The sequence below is a fragment of the Sciurus carolinensis genome, chromosome 17 (genome assembly GCF_902686445.1).
Source record: "Sciurus carolinensis chromosome 17, mSciCar1.2, whole genome shotgun sequence".
In the NCBI taxonomy this organism is placed as follows: Eukaryota; Metazoa; Chordata; class Mammalia; order Rodentia; family Sciuridae; genus Sciurus; species Sciurus carolinensis.
The window spans coordinates 24871801-24890852 of NC_062229.1; the positions used below are offsets into that span (position 1 = coordinate 24871801).

At 47.3% G+C, this 19052-nt stretch overlaps 1 protein-coding gene across 1 annotated transcript in view; it reads left to right on the forward strand.

The window, feature by feature from the left end:
* Positions 1-19052, forward strand: part of Fyco1 (FYVE and coiled-coil domain autophagy adaptor 1) — a 78559-nt gene that overhangs the window by 11956 nt on the left and 47551 nt on the right. The window contains exons 3-10 of the mRNA XM_047532445.1: positions 2100-2206; positions 3728-3853; positions 7528-7634; positions 9040-9183; positions 12674-12764; positions 13324-15732; positions 16781-16873; positions 17413-17531. Coding sequence (XP_047388401.1) covers positions 2100-2206; positions 3728-3853; positions 7528-7634; positions 9040-9183; positions 12674-12764; positions 13324-15732; positions 16781-16873; positions 17413-17531 — 3196 coding nt within the window. The remainder of the gene's footprint in view (positions 1-2099; positions 2207-3727; positions 3854-7527; positions 7635-9039; positions 9184-12673; positions 12765-13323; positions 15733-16780; positions 16874-17412; positions 17532-19052) is intronic.

Sequence of the window (19052 nt, forward strand, 5' to 3'; positions counted from 1 at the left end):
TTGGTGGGAATCCTCCTCAAGACTTTTCCCTCTTATCTGCCCGTAGACATCTTGACAGGCACTCAGGTTTACGGCACTCACTCTGAGTGGCGTGTCCTTAACTCAGGCACCCCCGTGCAGGGCACAGCTTTTGCTCCTGTGCAGGGCAGTCGTGCGGCTTCCCGGTGACAGCAGTGGCTTGGTCTCTGGAGGTGGGCAGGCATTGCAGACTCTGCCTTTTAACCCTGGAGAACTCTGGACAAATCCTGTCACCTTTCCAGTTGCACTTGGTCCTTCTGTGTGCCAGATGGGTCTAATGATAACACCTAGTTCTCAAGATTGTTGAAAGAATCAAATATGAAGTTTTCTGTAGAGCTAACACTTACATGTTTATTCATAACTATTACATTTGGCTTGTCAGAGATTAGATCTGATAATGTCAAACCCAAGGGCTCCTTCTTGCAAAGTTTCAGGAATTCCCAGAACTGAGTGTCTGCCCAGCCTGCGGAGGAGAGAAGGTGAAGAGAAGGGGCATGGCTTGCCCAGGGCCCTAATGTCCCAGCTCTCAATGCCAGCTGTAGCAGTCTCTCATAGTAGGCCACAACTGGACAACAGTCACTTGTCGAAAGGCTCAGTCCCAAAAGCCTGTCTTTGCCATTTGCCGGCCGTTGCTGATTGGCTTTTCAGCCAGCTTAGGCCCAGCTGTGATCCTGGGCAGGTGTGTTTAACCGTGGTGCTCGGGAGCCCGGGTAGGGGCTCCTTTTCTTTCAAGAGTTACCAGAGAAGAAGGGAGTTTCGTCCAGCACATCCCAGCTGTCTGAACTGAGCAAATGTTTCCTATACCCAAATCCAACACCTGACGGTCCCTCTGTCCCCCAGCAGAGGCAGTGAGTGAAAGTCAAAGGTGGGTTTTCCTCCTTTCCAACAGGGAAGTCAATTATCTTCGAAGTTAAAAGGTAGACTCTGAAGTCAGAAGCCCTTGAGAAAAGCAAACTTCTTAATCCAGCTCTACTGTTTGCCACCATGATCTTTGGCCAGGTCTCTGGCCTCTGTGTGTTCCTCATCTATAAAATGGAGATGATAATACCAGACTTCGTAGATTCTAAGTTGTGCTTATTTTTTTTTTCCACATTTTTACAGTTCTAAAGTTAGGATGCCTCTTGAAATCAGTTGCATCTTAAATTTGTTGAAATACAGCAACTCTGGCTTTGCAGTGTTGTATAAGTGTGGAATGTGTGCGAAGGCCTGGCCCTTCCTGGGCACTCAGTTAACAGAGCAGAGGTTGTTGTCCTTGTTTTTACATGTGCCATCATCTGTGCTCGCAGGGTGTTCTTGAAGCCTGCACTTACCCTGAATGGAGCAGTAGGATTAGAGTGAATGCTATGGTCTGTCCCTCAAAGGTTTAAGTGATGGAAGTTTGGTCCCCAGTGCAACAATATTGAAAAGTTTTGGGACCTTTAAGAGGCAGGGCCTTGTGAGAGGAAGTTGGGTCCTGGCAACCCTCAGAAAGGATGAATGCTGGTGTCTCTGAGGGGGTTGAGTTTTACAGGAGTGGATTAGTTCCAGCGAGAGCGGGTTGTTATGAAAGAGTGAGCCTGGCCCCTTCCACCATGTTATGAGGCAGCCAGAAGGCCTTCACCACAGGGCAGCCTGATGGGCCTGCCCGTTCTTAGTCTTTCAGCCTCCAAAACCCAGGCCAGGTCTTCACATGTTTTTCTCACTTAATACATTATAAGGCAAGGATTGAAATAACAACGAATCTAAGGCATAATTGACTTTAAAGAGGCATCCCAATTTCAGAGCTGTAAAAATATGAAATAAATAATTTAAACCTCTTTAGTTTATAAAAGTACCCAACCCAGGTATGTTGTTATAGCAACATGAAGCAGACTAAGACAGTGAAGAATAATAAATATGTCTAGAATAAAGGATAAAACCCTCTGGAATTCAATATTAAGGGACTAAATGATTCATTCACACAGAAGACATCCCTAGATATTTACATTTCCAGGGTGCTTGCTATCACCAGCCATGTACTCCTCATGGTTTCTGGGTTATTCCTCCCCCTCTCTGACTTTAGTCTGTATCTGATCACATGTTCCTGTTTGTTGTCTTTAAAGATGCAGTAACAGAACTAAGCAACGAATTTAAGGAAACGGGAGAGCCAATCACAGATGACAGTACCAGCTTGCACAAGTTTTCTTATAAACTTGAGTATCTTCTGCAAGTAAGTGACACCTGTCCTATGTTGATATGGGCAGTGTCGTCTCTGTTTCCCTCTTGGGTGACTTCTCAGCATTGAGGATATGAAATGATTGGGAATATCAACAGAGTCAATAAGCCCATCTGGTTAGACTGAAGGTCAAAGCAAGAGCTTAATCATCTTAAGTGTTGTCCTCTGGGGAAGCAAGGAGTTGCCCCTTAGAGTGGTTTTGGGAATTGAGAACATGCTTTAGAGGTATAGGTCATCTCAAAGGCAAGTCACAAGGCCACTGTATAGCAAGGATCTTAACTTTGGGGCAGTTACATGGCCCTTTGAGAGTTCAGTGAAAGCTATGGGGTCTTGTCCCAAATAGACATGTGTGTATGTGCACACCCAGTCATGCAGGCGATTTCCAAGAGTGTGAGGACCCTCTGAGGATTACCCACAGGCCCCTGTTTTTAGAGCCTTGCTGTACCATGTATGGTCCAAGACCAGCAGCATCAACCTCACTGGGGAGCTGGTTGGCATCTTCTTTGTTCTCACCCTCACCTACTGAATCAGGATCTCCCGGGTCAGTCCAGGAAACTTTGTTTTTGAGCATATTCCTGGTATAACTCTTGAGCCTGCTTCGTTCAAAAAGCACTCTAGAGAACTCTGTAGATGTGGAAAAACACTGAAATAAGCAGAAAGGAAATGGGCCTGAAGTTATTTTAAGGTGGCATTAGGCATTGCAATTTTTTCTTTTCTTTCTTTTTCTTTTTGCTTTGTTTTATCTGGATTTCCTAACAGTATATATACCTTGCTTCCACAATGAGGAAAAATTACTGCAAGGGAAAGCTGTACTTTTACCCTTTTGAACACCATTATTTCATGTTGCCTCTTTTTCACCAAAACACAGAATGGAAGCCACAGGAGGAAAAGGCCTAGGGCTGAGGACTTGCCTTCCTCACGCCTTCTCTACTACTTCTTTGCTTGACTTTATAAAAATGTTTATAGACCTTTTTTGTTGTTGTTGTTAAGCTCATTTGGGTTTTGGATTTGAAATGACTCAGAGCTGACATTTACTTGAATTTGTTACATATGTATTAAAGTGTCATTGAAACTTGAGATCTGAGTAACCGGGATAAAATGTCATCACCACATTTCCCTAAGTTGGGGTATAATTAACACTCTTCACATTGACTTAAGACACTTTGCTTCTCTTTATCATTTGTTGACCACAGCCCATGGTCTTCCACTGAACCCTGCACCGAAGTCCCTTCAAGGGCTAAATCTTTTGGGGCAGCCATTACTCTTGAATCTCACTAGTAAAATGACTTAGAGCCAATCTCTTCTAGCCTCCGTTTCCTTATCTAAAAACTGGGCATTAATATGCCATCATTTTGTGATTAATATATCTTGATTTGCCATAAATAAAAATCATGTTAATAAAGGGTATTCCCCAGTGCTACGACCTAAGAAGCACTTTGTTATAGTTTATCATTTAAATGGTGGGGTGAGCAGTAGGGGGTTTGAATCCCATTCTCTACCTCTTTCCCAACCCAGTTTGATCAGAAAGAGAAGGCCACCCTCCTGGGAAGCAAGAAGGACTACTGGGATTACTTCTGTGCCTGCCTGGCCAAGGTGAAAGGAGTCAACGATGGGATCCGATTCGTCAAGTCCATCTCGGAGGTAAATAGAGAGGAGCAGCAGAGGACCCCCTGGCTTCCTCTGGCCGGGGTTTTGCATCCTTGCAGAGACCTCTGCTGCCAGTTGCCAAGTGTGGAAGCGGGGGTTATAGGTGAAGAAGTAACAAATCCAGTCCAGGCATGGGTAGCATCCTCTTGAATGTGTGCCAGGCAGAGGGGTGCTCAGTCCTGAATGTCTCCTGACATGGAGAGCCATTCACATCGTAACTGTCTGCTCATAGCACCCTTTGGAGTGCATTTCTCTACCTTTAAAAATAATAATAATAATTTTCTTAGAGTTTGTTAGGCTGCTTTCCCTAGAGTTCACCCAGGAACCTGGATTGAAAGGAAGAGACTGATGTTGAGTCTCAGGAACATTTCATAACATGCTGGCGTGTTAAGCAGCTTCCTGCATCCAGAATGCTGAGACTTTCCATTTTACAAAACTCCTGAGCAACAAGCACACACACTCACAAGCTCTCCCTTTCTGCCTCTCTCCCACCCCACCCCCAATGAATCTCCCTCCCTCCCTCTCATGAACCTAGTCCTTCCAGAAGTGAAGCCCTGAGATTTGGGGCAGGAAGTCTAAAGGGTTTGTGCATTTCATCTTGTCAGCATCTCCAGAAAGTGTGAAGTCACTTTGAAGTCAGCACGCAGGCTTGTTGGCAGGCCTCCTGCAAAGGCTGAGTTCTGAGAAGAGCTGTCCTCACCCCAGCCATGTCAGCTGGAGCCAAGGTGTTTTTTTCTTATAGAGGATGACAGCGCCAGATATCTGACTTCAGAGGCTGGGCATTTTCCACCAGCTGCACCCAAGATGTAGAGCAAGCAAGCAGTGTTTAATGCATCAAAAATCTGGAAGGGCCCTGTTGCCACTCTCCTCCCTTCCATCCCTACACCACTACATCAGAGCAACCACATCCTTTGACTGTATAGCTTTGGACAGTTGAAGTCTGAAAATAGATTAGTTTTAATTCCCATTCCCCAGCTTTATGAAATGTTTGCTAAAGCAATGTATTTTTTGGCAAGTTTTATCTTTCCTCATGATACAGTCAGAACTTTAGACAATTTGAGCCATGGAAGTGGACCTTCCAGAAGCAAAATGCACACCTTGCAAATGGTTTTTTGGTGGCTGGCATAGGCTTTGCTTCCTATAGGGCCAGTTCTTTCATCTTGGCCACAGACTGTGCTCTGTGGAATATCACTGGTTAGAATGGCTTGGACATCACTGAGCTGGGTGAGCTGCTAGATACTTGGCTTAATCTCAGGAGTCACATGTGCTCTGGGTCTTCAAGAGAGAAGATGGTAAAAGTTAATGGCTCAGAAGCATTTGTAGGAGCCGTTAGTTACCTTGGGGTAGGAGTTAAGCATTTGGGCTACATCAAGAAAATTGTAGCAAGTCACTTCCAGAGGTTCAGAAATGGGCTGTCCTTGGACTGTGGTTCACCACAATGAACAGGGTGCATCTTGGCTTCGGGCTCAGTGCACAGTTTAAAGCAGAACTGCTCTCATGTTCCCCACAGATTTCCTCTCCTGTGCTATCGTATCACTCACTTCTCAGCAGAGTACATATGGGTTCTATTTAGAGGATAAAAAAAATTAAGGAATTAGGTAATGAAAGTAGACCCAAGATATAAAAAGCTATGTAGAATATTTCATTTGTAGTACAAAGGAACCACTGTCCCCTTCCCTAAAGGATGTTTAAAAACACTTTTTAAAGTAAATGGTTCCCTTTTTATATTATAAATATAATCAGTTTAACTAATGAGCCCAATTGAAAACATGGCCTCCAGTGTTCACCATTTCAAAGGTTTTACTGTTCTAAAGACTGTGATTTTGGTCAGTATGCCAAGAATAAGGACAGGCTCCTGATTTGGGAGCTTGCAGCTGAGGACTGCGGGGAGAAGGGTCGCGTTAAATTCTGCAGGGCTGCGGGGCCGGGGTGCTTTCCTCGGCTGGCTTCATCTGTCCGGGCTTCCTGGTTGTCCCTCTGAGCACTTTTTTCTCACCTCGCCCGTCAAATGGAAAGAGTATTCAGACATGGGAATGTCACTGAGATTCTCCCCTGGGCCTCTGTGGAGGTCACCTATCTGTAAACATGCTGTGGCAGTTTTTATAAAGTCAGTAAGTCAGCCCGCTGCCTACCTTCACGTCTGGGTGACCTGGCTATACACCAGGCTCACATGGAAAGCTGTCACAGCTTCTATAGGTCATGAGGTTTCACACCTTTTTATTTTTTAAAACCACTTCATGTTCTGGTATCACTTCCTTGAGTTGGCAGTAAGAAGACATAGCTCTGAGCTGATGGTGTGACAGGTGACCGGGTTGTTTACATCACTCGTGTGCCAGCGCTGGAGGCTCCACCTCATATATCCTGTCTCCATCCAGGACCTCAGTCAACATCTTCATAGTATGAGGCGTAGGACCTTCTTTTGGTGGAACCATTGCTACCCGCTCTCCCACCACATTTCTGACCTTTGGAAGAGGTCCGAAGAGTGAGAGGCATTGGTCCCTGGCTCACCCCACTCAGCCAGAGCCTAAAAGAACAATGATAGGTGGTGGCGGGGTGGGGGTGGTGCAGTTGGAATCTCATCTACTTCAATTTGGCTTCTAGGGCTGACCTATCAGAAATACAAATCCTAATTTGCAGACTGGTCTCAAATGTCCTCTATGGCTGTCCCCTTTATTCCATCCATCTTGGCTGCCCCGTGTCCTCAGCTGCCATGGTTTGGCAGCCTGTGGCAGATTACTCCATACTCTGACCAGAATACTCCATCACCATCTCAGTAGACTTTCAGAAATCTCCTCAGAAGCCATGTGTAAATGGTAACTTTAAACCTTAGAAGTTCCAGTCAGACCTTATCCTTCATTTGAATTGGGTTTATGGTTATGAACATTGTGGGGTGGCTTCAAAGACCAGCCTGCACCTGGGCCCTTCTGTGCCACCCACCACTGTGTGCTGGGCCTCCTGGAGATCCCTGCTCTCACCCCCGGACCTGCTGTGACTAATTACAGTAAGATGGCATATCTGGAAAGAGACCAGCGCAACCAGGGAAGTGCTGACAGCTGTGTGAATTTTACAGCTGGTCTGTGGGGACAGAGGAGGCCATTTTACATACAGTAAATCTTTTTAAGGCCCCCACACCCACCACTGCCTTTTCCCTCTCTTCCTTTTTCTACATGTGCCCCCACCAAGCCCCTGAGGCTTCTTCCCTGTGCCTGCCCACTAACACCTTAAAAACAAGCCCAGCAGTAGCCAGCTGGTACCATCCCTTCAAAGCCCTCCATTTCCCTCCATGTTTTACTCTTAATATTCCAAATGAAAGAGTTTCATATCTGACCCAGAAATTCTGATGGCGCGTAGGAGGGAGAATGGCATTCTAATAGAATCCACAGGTATTTGAGAGCGTCTCGTTCATACATCTTCCCTCACAGGTCTGCTGGCCTCTAGATTATTCTCAATGTAGATCTGCATTGTAGCCCTACTGCAGGCCTCACTCTCTGGAATGACAGTATCAAGTGCCTTGTGTCCTTTTGAGGGACACAAGTGAAGCCACTTTGTGGGGTAGGATTGAAGCACGTGTTCTGCCCTGTCTGATTTTTGCAAGTTCTCTCTTAGGCCAGGTCTGTTTTTGGAGTCAGCTAACAGCTCTTCCTCTCTACATAATATGCTTTTTCTAGCTTCGAACATCTCTGGGGAAAGGAAGAGCCTTTATTCGCTATTCTCTGGTGCACCAGCGGTTGGCAGACACCTTACAGCAGTGCTTCATGAATACCAAAGTGACCAGGTAAATGCAGGACAGCCTCACCCCATATCACTGACATATGATACCCCTTCTTAATAAAATGACGGCTGTGCCTATAGTGCCCTTTCGTGTCACCTGTAGCAGGTATCTGCTGAGTCCTTCCACACCCATCACTCTCCTCTGCCTCTCCTACCACTGTCCTTTAGCACGGAGGGCAGGAAGCCCTGGTTTGCACAGGTTAGGAAAGGGGACTCAGAACAGTAAATGCCTTTCTCTCGGCCCCGCTGAGCTGAGCCGTGGAGCTAGAGCTCAGAGCCAGGCCTCCTAACTCCCAGTGCCAAGGAGTTTTCTCTAGTGGGTGGTGGGTCCTGGATGTCAGTGTTTGGGGACAGTTGCAGCCTTGGCCTCTCAGCAGAATGGTCTGTTGGGTTTTTAACTCCACTGAACCTGGGTCCTCACCTGCCACAGCTGTCGGCACCTACCTGGCATCTGGGCTTCCTGGAGAGTGTGAGAGCTGACCAAGGATGTAGATGCTGCGGGGCCCAGGTTGGCTGTGTGTCAGCCTTTGGGTCACTAGTGCTACAGCCTCAGCCAGGAAGAGAGGAGGAAGGAGAGGGGCAGGATTGAGAGTGTGAGGGGAGAGTGGGCCTCAGATTAGGAGCTGCAGATCAGGCCCCAGCAGCTAGACTTCTTGGGGTTGCCCAGGACCCTTTACCAGTGGGGCCTCACCTCTCCCTAGGAATGTTCTAGTTGATCAAAGAAATTACTTTTGAATTAAAAAAAAAAATCTATCATGAGGGAACATTTTGTTTCTTTTGTCACCTTTAAGGTTGAGTGGCTTAAGGACAGGGTTCTGTGGCCGGTGACAGGCCTTGTGAGTTGTGTGAGTTGAAAACATTTGCCCATTTGATTTGAAGAGTATTTTTTTCTAGATGTTTGGTGAGCACCATTATGAACAGCTTGACTTTATCAGAGTCACAGATACCAACCAACTAACTCCACTCCTCAGCATTATCCTTTTTAGTTCTTGTTGCTTTACATGAAACCAAACAACCACTGTCTCAAAACTCGGTTGTTGTTTCTGGCTTGAGAGCTGTTGCGTGGCTTTTAAACTAGTGTCTGGAAGGAAATTAAAAGTGAGATAGCTCAGTGTCTCGCATATAGTTCTTGAAAGGACTAGAAGGTAAGGTTAGTTTTCAAACAAGAAGTGTTCTGTCAGCAAAATTGCCCTTTCTTGGCAAGTCACTGAGATTTAAGGCTTTTCACAACCTTTTTGAGAAATAGGTCTGACAAGTAATAAATGAATAAACATCCAGATCACAGTAGTGATTTCTTTGAAGAAGAGCAAGCTTATTTGAGACTTTCATACTCTTATAGTGAAAATGAAATTGGTTTACATGTGTGTCTTGTGTTAACTTGGTAACCCACACATTTTGTTTTTCTCCAGCGACTGGTACTATGCAAGAAGCCCCTTTCTGAAGCCAAAGCTGAGCTCTGACATCGTGGGCCAACTCTATGAGTTGACGGAGGTTCAATTTGACCTGGCCTCGAGAGGCTACGACTTGGATGCCGCCTGGCCGACATTTGCCAGGTACTTAGAGGGATCACTTGGTTTAAAAAGTCAGGGGAAGAGATGTTTGAAGCATTGAAGATGGCCACCAGTCTACTCAGAACAATTTTGCTTGCTCAGTAAGTTGCATCCAGGTTTGCAACTCTCTGCCTGCTAATTTTGCAGACTTTGGAGAGTTGTGACTAAGATAACATCTGAAGGCTCAACCATAAACCAACCTAACTGGCCATGTGGTATGAGTCAGTGGAGACGTGAGGCCTAAGGCTTTTGGAAATTTTAAGGGACTTGCTGGTGTGGGAGTAAGGGAGGTGTATCTGGGCTTTTCCCCACTGTGTTTGCCCCATTGTCCTGGAGGCCATCTCGATCGTAGGAATTGAAGCAAAAGCACCATCTTATCCCTTGTCAGGGTTGCTGGGAAGATTGCTGTCCCTCCTTTTTTTTCTCTCTGAAGGTCAACAAGCCAGCCAAGGTGTGATGCTCACACTATGAGAGTCCTCACAAAATTCAAGAGGGCAGTATGAGGTTCAGAGGGTCGAGGGATTTACCCGAAGCCACACAGCTGATGGGCAGCAGGGCCCAGGCACCTGACTCTGGTTGAACTCAAGCTAACATTCGCAGTTTTGTTTTTACTTTCAGCTAATACGATTTTCTAATTTCAGTGCTCATATTGTTTATTAGGAAATACTTTCTGTGTAAAGAAAAGTACTGATTATAACATGATAGCCATGTAGCCACCACCAAGATTTAATCTCTAATCTTGGCCATGTTCAGATGTCTTGTTTTAAACTTCAATTTTGAGTCATTCCAGGATTTTTAAAAAGTTGCAAAAATAGTACAGAGTACTTATCTGTCCTTCACCTTGATCCCCAGTTGTTAATGTTTTATTGCAATTGTTTAGCATTCTTTCTCTTTATGGGTATAGGCTGGTTTATTTCCTAAGCCATTTAAGAGGAAGTTGCAGGCTTGATTTCCCTGTTTTCTTAAGTACTTCATCGTGTATCTCCTAAAGACATCCTCTTCTATAACTTCAGTATAGTTATTAAAATCAGAAAATTAACATTGGTAGAATGTTGTTTTCTTATCTAAGGACTTTACTCATATTTTACAAATTATCTCAATGTCTTTTATAATCCAAGATCCAGTCCAGGATCACAGGTTGCAATTCATGGTCCTGCCTCTCTAGTCGCCTTTAACTTGGAACAGTTTCTCATCTTTGCCTTTTGTGACACTGGCATTTTTGAAAGCACAGGCCAGTTATTTTGTAAATCTTGCCTTCATCTGAGTTTGTCTGGTGTTTCCTTGTTGCTAGATTAGTTTAAACTTTTTTTTTTTTTTGCAGAAGTACCTCAAATGTTGTGTCCTCAGCCCGGTATATCCGGAGGCATATGATCTTGATTGGTTTCATTACTCATGAGGTTAACCATGATCATTTGGTTAAGATGGTATTTGCTGGGTTTCTCCTTAAGTTAGTAATTTCTCCCTGTGTAATCAGTATGTGTCTTATGGGGAGAGTCTTTGAGATTGCTAGTATCCTCTTTCTGAAAAGTCTCTCCTCTAGTAGTTTTAGCATCCTGGGAAGTCTTACCTGAAGCAGTTACTACCATTATGGTGGTCTCACCATGATTTTCTAACACCATTATTCCTTCTTCATTATTAGTTGGCATTCTGCCATAGGGAAACCTTTTCCTTCTTCCCCATTTATTTATTCATTTATATCAGTATTGACTCATGGATTCCTACTTGATTCAGTGGGTTGGTTGAGTTCTGTCACTGCCATTATTTATTTTGAAACTTACATTAGCCCATGTTCAGCCACTGAGAGTCTCTTCAGGTTGGTGCTTGTTGGAGTTTTAAGAAATAAAATGCTATGCATCCAGCTAAAAGCTGCACTCCAGCATCATCTTCCCCTTCTCTCTCTTTCCAGATGTGCTCACAACCCCATCGTTGATGCATGCCATTTCCACATGTTCTTGTTTTTACTCTGTGTGTGTCCGTAAATGTTTTGATTGTACATAGTTTTATGTAGATTTTTCAAATTTGTCCACATTGAACCGCGAGATAGCGCCTCTTCACCTGTTGCCTTTTTCACTTCAGACTGTTGGGAGATTTTTACCTGTGTTTGCCTGTAAATTTCTATGGTTATAGAGCAGGGATGGGCAAAGCACAACCTCAGGGCCTTGTGGAACGCAGCTTTGCCATCTGCACTCATGCCATTGTGATAGTTGACCAAATACACCACAAGCCCAAAGTATTTACTGTCTGGCCCTTTACATGCCAACCCATGATGTAGAGTATTCTGTCTCATGTGAGTAACCACAGCGTATCTGATTCCCTACCTGTAGAGGTAGGCTGGATTCACTTTTTCCGTAGTCACAGTACTTCCAGGAACATCCCTTTTCATCTCCTTGTGCACACATGCAGCTGTCTTTGGGGCAGATACTGACAAGGATTGTTGCTGGGTTGGGGAGATTAGCGAGTTTGACAATGCAATAATTTTTAGATTATAAGAGATGATTCTAATGGGGTAAAAATGTGTTTAGATTGTAGTGTTCCTACTAAACAAGTTCCCACACAAGCCTTTGTATTTCTAGACTCATACTACCCAATATAACTTTCTGCAGTAAGGTAAATATTCTCTATCTATGCTGTCCAGTATGGTACATGATCTAGAATCAGATCTTCCAGCCACTATATATATATATATATATATATATACATATATATATATATATATATATATATAATGTAAAGTGGTGATCATGAGCACCTAAGCACAGAGTGACATCTTTTACCAAATTAACTTCTACTTGCTCCTTGCTATAAGAGATCAGGGCAGGCACTAAAAGGTCAAGGAAAATTTAAACAAAAATTGGAAATATGTTTATTTAATCCTTTTTTGGCAGTGGAGGGAAGCCATGATGTTTAAGCTGTAACTATGGAGTCCATAGACCTACATAGATGTGCTATTTGGAGGAAAGTGTTGGGTTTTGCCTCTTTACACTGTGTCAGGGAGGGCAGTGCCCTTGTGTTAATCCATTTTGCATCACTATAATGAAATACCTGAGGCAGGCTAGCTTTATAAAGAGATTTATTTAGCTCATAGTTTTGGAAGCTGAAGACCCCAAACAGCATGGCCCAGACTCTGGCAAGGACCCCCGTGATTTCATCACTGCATGGTGGATGGCGGTGGTAGGAGATGTGTGGGAGCAAGAGATTGCATCTCTAAAATAGGAAGCTAAAAGCTACAGTTCCCCAGTTCCTTCCAAGGGCATGCCCCAGTTGATCTAAGGGTTTCCCATTAGGCCACACCTCATAAAAGTCCCACCACCTCTTACCACTGCCATCCTAGGTATCAAACTGCAGCATGTGAGCCCTGGGGTTCACATATCCAAACCATAGCAGACCCCTACCAGCACCTGGTTGCACAGTGAGCACCAAGGTCTGTGCATGAATGTGCATTTGTGTGTTTACTGCTCTGAATACAGGTTATGTCTGTTGTGTGACCTCACAGGAGGACACTGGCTACTGGCTCTTCTGCCTACCTGTGGAAACCCCCCAGCCGAAGCTCCAGTATGAGTAGTTTGGTGAGCAGCTACTTGCAGGTAATGCTGAGACTGCTGGGAATTTCCTTGCTATTGTGTCAATAGAGTATGTTCTTGCCCCTGGTGACTCAAGAGTGCTATTCTCAAATACCTGTTGTTCCAACCAGAGCACTATAACCTCTAAAGTTATATCTACTACTTCCTGGAGTCCAGGTTTTTACAATCAAATACTTTTAGGCCTTTTTAAGTTTAAAGGTTTTAAAGTATCTTGAAAGAAACAATTTAACCCTGGTTGTGGTAGAGGGGGTAAGGGATAGTTTAAATATAACTGAGTTTAGATTGTCTAGGAGCCAGCCTCCATTCAGCTAACTCCGTTGAAGGAGGCTGGCTGAGAACTGCATGTGCACATGGCAGGGGAGCTCATACACGTGGCCTTAAGGCTTTGGAATATTCTGCTGATCTCCTTGTGGCAGAAGCTTTGAGCAAAAGCGTCTGGTCCTTCACATGGCCCTTTAGACTCACCTTAAGTCAGGTATTTTTACTTCTCATTAAACTCTGAAGCTTCTCCAGGTAGTTTCACCCAAAATCCACTTGTCTTTTGTGTTCCCCCACCCCCTAGACACAGGAGATGGCCTCCAGCTTTGACCTGAGCAGTCCCCTAAACAACGAGGCACTGGAGGGCTTTGACGAGATGCGGCTCGAGCTGGACCAGTTGGAGATGCGGGAGAAACAACTGCAGGAGCGTGTGCAGCAGCTGGACAGGGAGAACCAGGAGCTGCGGGCAGCAGTCAGCACGCAGGGCGAGCAGCTACAGGTGGAGAAGGAGAGGGGACACTCTGCAGCAGAGGACAACATCCGCCTCATGGGCCTGCTGGCCGAGCTCCAGAAGCAGTGGGAGGTGACCCAGGCCACCCAGAACACTGTGAAGGAGCTGCAGATGTGTCTACAGGCCCTAGAGCTGGGTGCGGCCTCAAAGGAAGATGGCCACTCGACTTTACGACAGCTAGAGGCCATGCTGCAGCCCCTGGCACAGGAGCTTGAGGCTGCACGGGATTCCCTGGGCAAGAAGGACCACCTCCTGACCAGCCTCTCAAACTGGCTGGCCAGGGCTGAACAGAAGGCAGACCCAGCACTGGACACAAAGTGGCAGCAAGAGCACATGCCCACTGACTCGACCCTGAAGATCAAGGAGCTAGGGGAAAAGCTTCAAGCCCTAGAAAGGGAGAGCACCAAGGTCCAGGAGCTCAACAGGCAGCAGAGTGCCCAGCTGGAGCAGCTGGCCAAGGAGCTACAACTGAAGGAGGAGGCCCGGGCGGGCCTGGAGCGCCGGGTGAAGGAGGTAGCCCTGCTCCAGGAAGAGCTATCTGGGAAGGGGCAGGAGGTAGCCCAGCTGCGACGACAGCTGCAGGAGTCACTGGCCCACTTGAGCACCCTGGAGGAGGAGCTGGCACAGGTGAGGCAGGAGGAACAGCGGCGGCGGGAGGAGAAAGAGCTGCTGGAGCAGGAGGCTAGGTCCCTGACCTGGCAGCTACAGCTCCTGGAGACCCAGCTGGCACAGGTGAGTCAGCATGTGAGCGACCTGGAGGAGCAGAAGAAGCAGCTCATCCAGGACAAAGACCACCTCAACCAGAAGGTGGGCATGTTGGAGCGGCTTGCTGAGCAGCCAGGTGCAGAGCGGCCTGTGACCAGCGAGAGGAGTGAGTCCCTGGGCCCTCTGCACTCCACCTTGCAGCAGGCCTCTGAGAAGCCAGAGGAGGGCCAGCAGTGTGTGCCAAAGGGACAGATGGACAACACGCAGGGGCAAGGGGGTACCCAGGAGGAGGAGCTGCAGCAGGCCAACAGAGAGCTGCAGAAAGAGTTGCAGAACATGGTTGAGCGCAACCAGCTCCTGGAGGGCAAGCTACAGGCCCTGCAGGCTGATTACCAGGCCCTGCAGCAGCGGGAGTCGGCCATCCAGGGCTCCCTGGCCTCCCTGGAGGCAGAGCAGGCCAGCATCCGGCACTTGGGAGATCAGATGGAGGCCAGCCTCCTGGCTGTCAGAAAGGCTAAGGAGGCCATGAAGGCCCAGGTTGCAGAGAAGGAGGCTGCCCTGCAGAATAAGGAGGGTGAGTGCCAGCAGCTGCGGAAGGAGGCAGAACAGTGCCGGCAATTGGCAGAGGCCCAGAACCAGGAGCTCAGAGCTCTTGAGAGCCAGTGCCACCAGCAGACCCAGCTGATTGAGACCCTCACCACAAAGGAAGGCCAGCAAGGGCTGAACCTGCCCCGAGATGACACAGTCCAGCTGGCCGTATCTCAAGCACAGCTGGAAGTCCATCAGGGGGAGGCACAGCGGCTGCAGGCTAAGGTGGTAGAGCTCCAGGCCAAGCTCCAGGCAGCCCTGGATGACCAGGACAAGATGCAGAGCCAGCTGTGCGTGGCCGAGGCAGTCCTGAGTGAGCACAAGACCCTGGTGCAGCAGCTGAAGGAGCAGAATGAAGCCCTCAACAGGACCCACGTCCAGGAGCTGCTGCAGTGCTCAGAGCGGGAAGGGGCGCTGCAGGAAGAGAAGGCTGATGAGGCCCAGCAGAGGCAGCGGGAGCTGCAGGCCCTGCGTGAGGCGCTATCCCAAGCAAAGTGCAGCTCTGAGGAAGCCCAGCTGGAGCACGCTGAACTGCAAGAGCAACTGCACCGGGCTAACACCGACACAGCCGAGCTTGGCATCCAGGTCTGTGCGCTGACTGCAGAGAAGGAGCGGGTGGAGGGAGCACTGGCCTGTGCTACCCAGGAGCTCCGGGACTCCAAAGAGGCAGCTTCAAGGGAGCGAGACAGCCTGCAGCGCCAAGTGGCAGGGCTGCAGCAAGAGAAGGAGAATTTGCAGGAGAAGCTGAAGGCAGCCGAGGAGTCAGCCAGCTCCCTACCTGGCCTGCAGGCCCAGCTGGCTCAGGCCGAGCAGCAGGCCCAGAGCCTTCGGGAGGCTGCACAGCAGGAGCATGACACCCTCAAGTTCCAGCTGAGTGCTGAGATCATGGACTACCAGAGCAGACTGAAGGTAATCCTAGCTTCAACCATCTGCGGTTCATGGGAGAAGACCCCTGCAGCCCCGAGACAGGGGATGGCCAGAGAATATCCTGGAGGTGCAGGGCAGCTCCAGAGCCCCATCCTGCTGCCAGAGCTCCAGGGGCGCCTTTCTCTGTGTAGGAGCTTGTTAGGGGCAGAACACGGTGGGGCGATTCCTTAGCCCACAAGTCTAAACTCAAGGCCAGGGCAGAGAGATTGGACCACACACATTTTTTAAATTAGTAGCCAACATTTAAAGAGCAGGATGTTTACAAATTTAGTTTTGTGGCTTCTTTTGAAATCTCAAGATCTAAAAGCCTTTGCTTCTTTACATGGCAGCAGACAGCAGGAGCCTGACTGTGGCCGCCCACTTCAAAGCAGCAGGCACCCTCTGGTTTCCTCTTGCACTCATTTGTGCCAGCCCCACTGGGCTTGTAACTTTCAGAGCCCTGCCTTGGCCCCTGGAAGCCCCTAGAGAGAGCCAGCAGTTTGTGACTACCTCCAGCCCTGGCTGTGGTCCCAGCTCCTTCAGGTTCCATTCTGATAGGTGCAGTGTAGGGCGCTGACTCCGTCTTCACAAGGTCCTTGGGACAGACAAGTTGGTGAGGCCAGCAGTCACCGCATGCCTGATACAGCTCAAAGAAAGTGAACCCAGCGAGGCCATGGCAGTGGCTATGGGCTTACCACTAGTCTGTCCGCATCGAGGTCTCTGCGCCCTCAGGCTACTCCTCACCTTCCATTCTTGGGCAGCTCCACATGCTTCCCCAGAAGGCACCCCAGGGCACCCTGCCCCACAAAGCTCCATGAGGCTCACAGGCCACTTTTTCCCTGTTTCAGAAATTAAATTCAAGTTTGAGGACCAAACTAAGTCTCCTTCCTTAGTAAATTTGGAAGTGTTTTGTTGCCAATAAAGCCTAAAGCTTATTGAGAAGACAGTACGGGAAATGAGTTGTGGCTTGTCTTCACCCATTTGGGTGACAAGGCTGAAGGTGTCTCAGAGCTGGACCCATCTCTCACGGTCTCTTTCTCATCCTTTCCAGAGTTCCAGTGAAGAGTGCAAGGGCCTCAGGGCCCAGCTTGAGGAGCGAGGCCGGCAGCTGCAGGCTGCCGAGGAGGCCGTGGGCAAGCTGAAGGTGGGCTGTGGCCGGGTGGACCCGGCAGGAGAGATCCTGTGGGTTCACCGGATCATTTAGGAGGGCTCCCTGTAAGCCTTCCCATTCCCAAGCTGAAGTCTCCATCAGTTCAGACACCTGTCATCAGTTCATGGACACCCTGAGTTTGTGTCCCTACTCCCCTTCTACTCCCTGGGCAGGTCTGCAGGAAGGAAGGAAGTCGTCCTCCTCAGTCACCTCTGTCATATTCTCTAGTCAGTGATAGTAAACTGAGCCAACACAGGGGTGGTGCTGGTCCCAAAAGTGAATCCTGCTCCCTGCCACCCTGCCCCCAACTTCTCTCTTGAGATTCTGTCACCCTTCAACCACTATGACCAGTTGCAGTTGGTGCTGAGAAATGTGTCACGCAAATATGCAGCAAGGTTCTTGACCTCTTGAACTTAAAACACAAAAACCTTTCCCTTTAGAAGGGACCCAGCCAGCTAGGGTGGATAGATGTGTCTGTGGCATCTCTGGTGGGTTTGTGCTTGCTGAGTGTCTTCCCCAATGTCCCATTCCAGGCCTCCCAAGCGGACATGGGACAGAAGCTGAGCTTCACCAACAACCGTCTTTCAGAGTGCCAGGCTGCCATGCTGAATAAGGACAAGGAGGGGGCTGCCCTGCGTGAAAACCTGGAGAGGTTAGTCACTGGGTCCACCCGCGCACGTGGCCTCTGGTGGTTACTGGGATGGGGGTGTTTGGCGCAGTCATTCAGAGAATCAGCCACTCATACTGGAATGAGGAAATCCTTTTGCAAGAAAATCCACAAACTCAGAGAATGCAGGTTCCAGAACTATGCCTCAGTTCTGCCTACTGCAGCCCCACAAGCCACCAGGGTCTTTTTCTTACTTCCAGGAGGGCACACACTAACCACATGCTTGGGAAAAACTAAACTGAGATAAAAATTATGGCATGATAATAGGGATAATGATAGCCGACAAATAATGCTTAAAATGTTGCAGGCACCACGTTAAGTACTTTGCATGTTCAGGTTGAATATATATACCTTATCCAAAATGCTTGGGACCAGAAATCTTTGGGGATTTTCAGAGCATTTTGCATTTTAGATTTTTGGATTAGGAATACTCAACCTATAATTACCTATTTAATGCTCCTACCCATTCTATGAAGAAGGTATTGTTTTACCTATTTTCTCCATGAAGAGATTGAGTGTACCAAGGACCAGGACCAGCTGTCTTCCTATTGACATGGGGCAGTGGTAGCTGGAACTGAACTACTTGGATGTCACCAGCAAAGACAGGCACACCCATTGTCTTGAGACTTTGTCCTTCCCTATTCTGCCTTTGCTGACCTCCTCCCACCTCTTGCCTTCTAAACTGGACCCAGGCTCAATGAGAGAGCCAGAGAATTCAATGTTCAGTAGCTATAATGTGTATTTCTTCTATACGACCCTGTCTGCCCTTAGGTCATGTTCTTGTGGTGATTTAAACAGAGAGAACCTCAACTTTTTCCATCATTTTGTGCTAGGTTTTTTTCGAAGTTTTTTTGTTTTTGTTTTTGTTTTTGTTTTTTTAGTTGTAGATGGACCCAATACCTTTATTTTATTTATTTATTTTTTTAATGTGGTGTTGAGGATCAAACCCAGTGCCTCATACATGCTGGGAGAGCACTCTACCACTGAGCCACAACCCCAGCCCTGTGCTGCTAGTGTTTTCTTGTTAAGTGATTTAAAACACTATTGACATAGGTTTCATTGCAATTGTCAAAAAAAATAAACATTATATGCTCTTACATTTTATTTGGTTCCAATTTTTAACCTTAAAAATAGAAAAGAAAATAATAATACAATTTGAAGGGGAAAAAATAGAACCTCTTGAGTTGGTGGTACTTTTGAAAATGCTGTTAACAGTGGTTGTTTGTAAGATCTAAGAGCATTTGTTTTAGCTACTCAAAGTTACATATTCCATCTGCCCAGGATTGGATATTGTTTAGTTCAGTTTGTGCTTGTGTACCCATGAGCTCATTTTGGTGGGCAATGTCTAATAAACAACTCTCTAACAGTTTTACAGTGGACATGGAAGATTAGGTTAGGTACAGATCAGTCTACAGGACCTTCTATTTAAGTGCGCTCTTAGGAAGGTCGTGCTGGGCCTGGGGGTTTGCAGAGGAAGCCTGGAAACCACTGCCTTAGGGGTTAGCC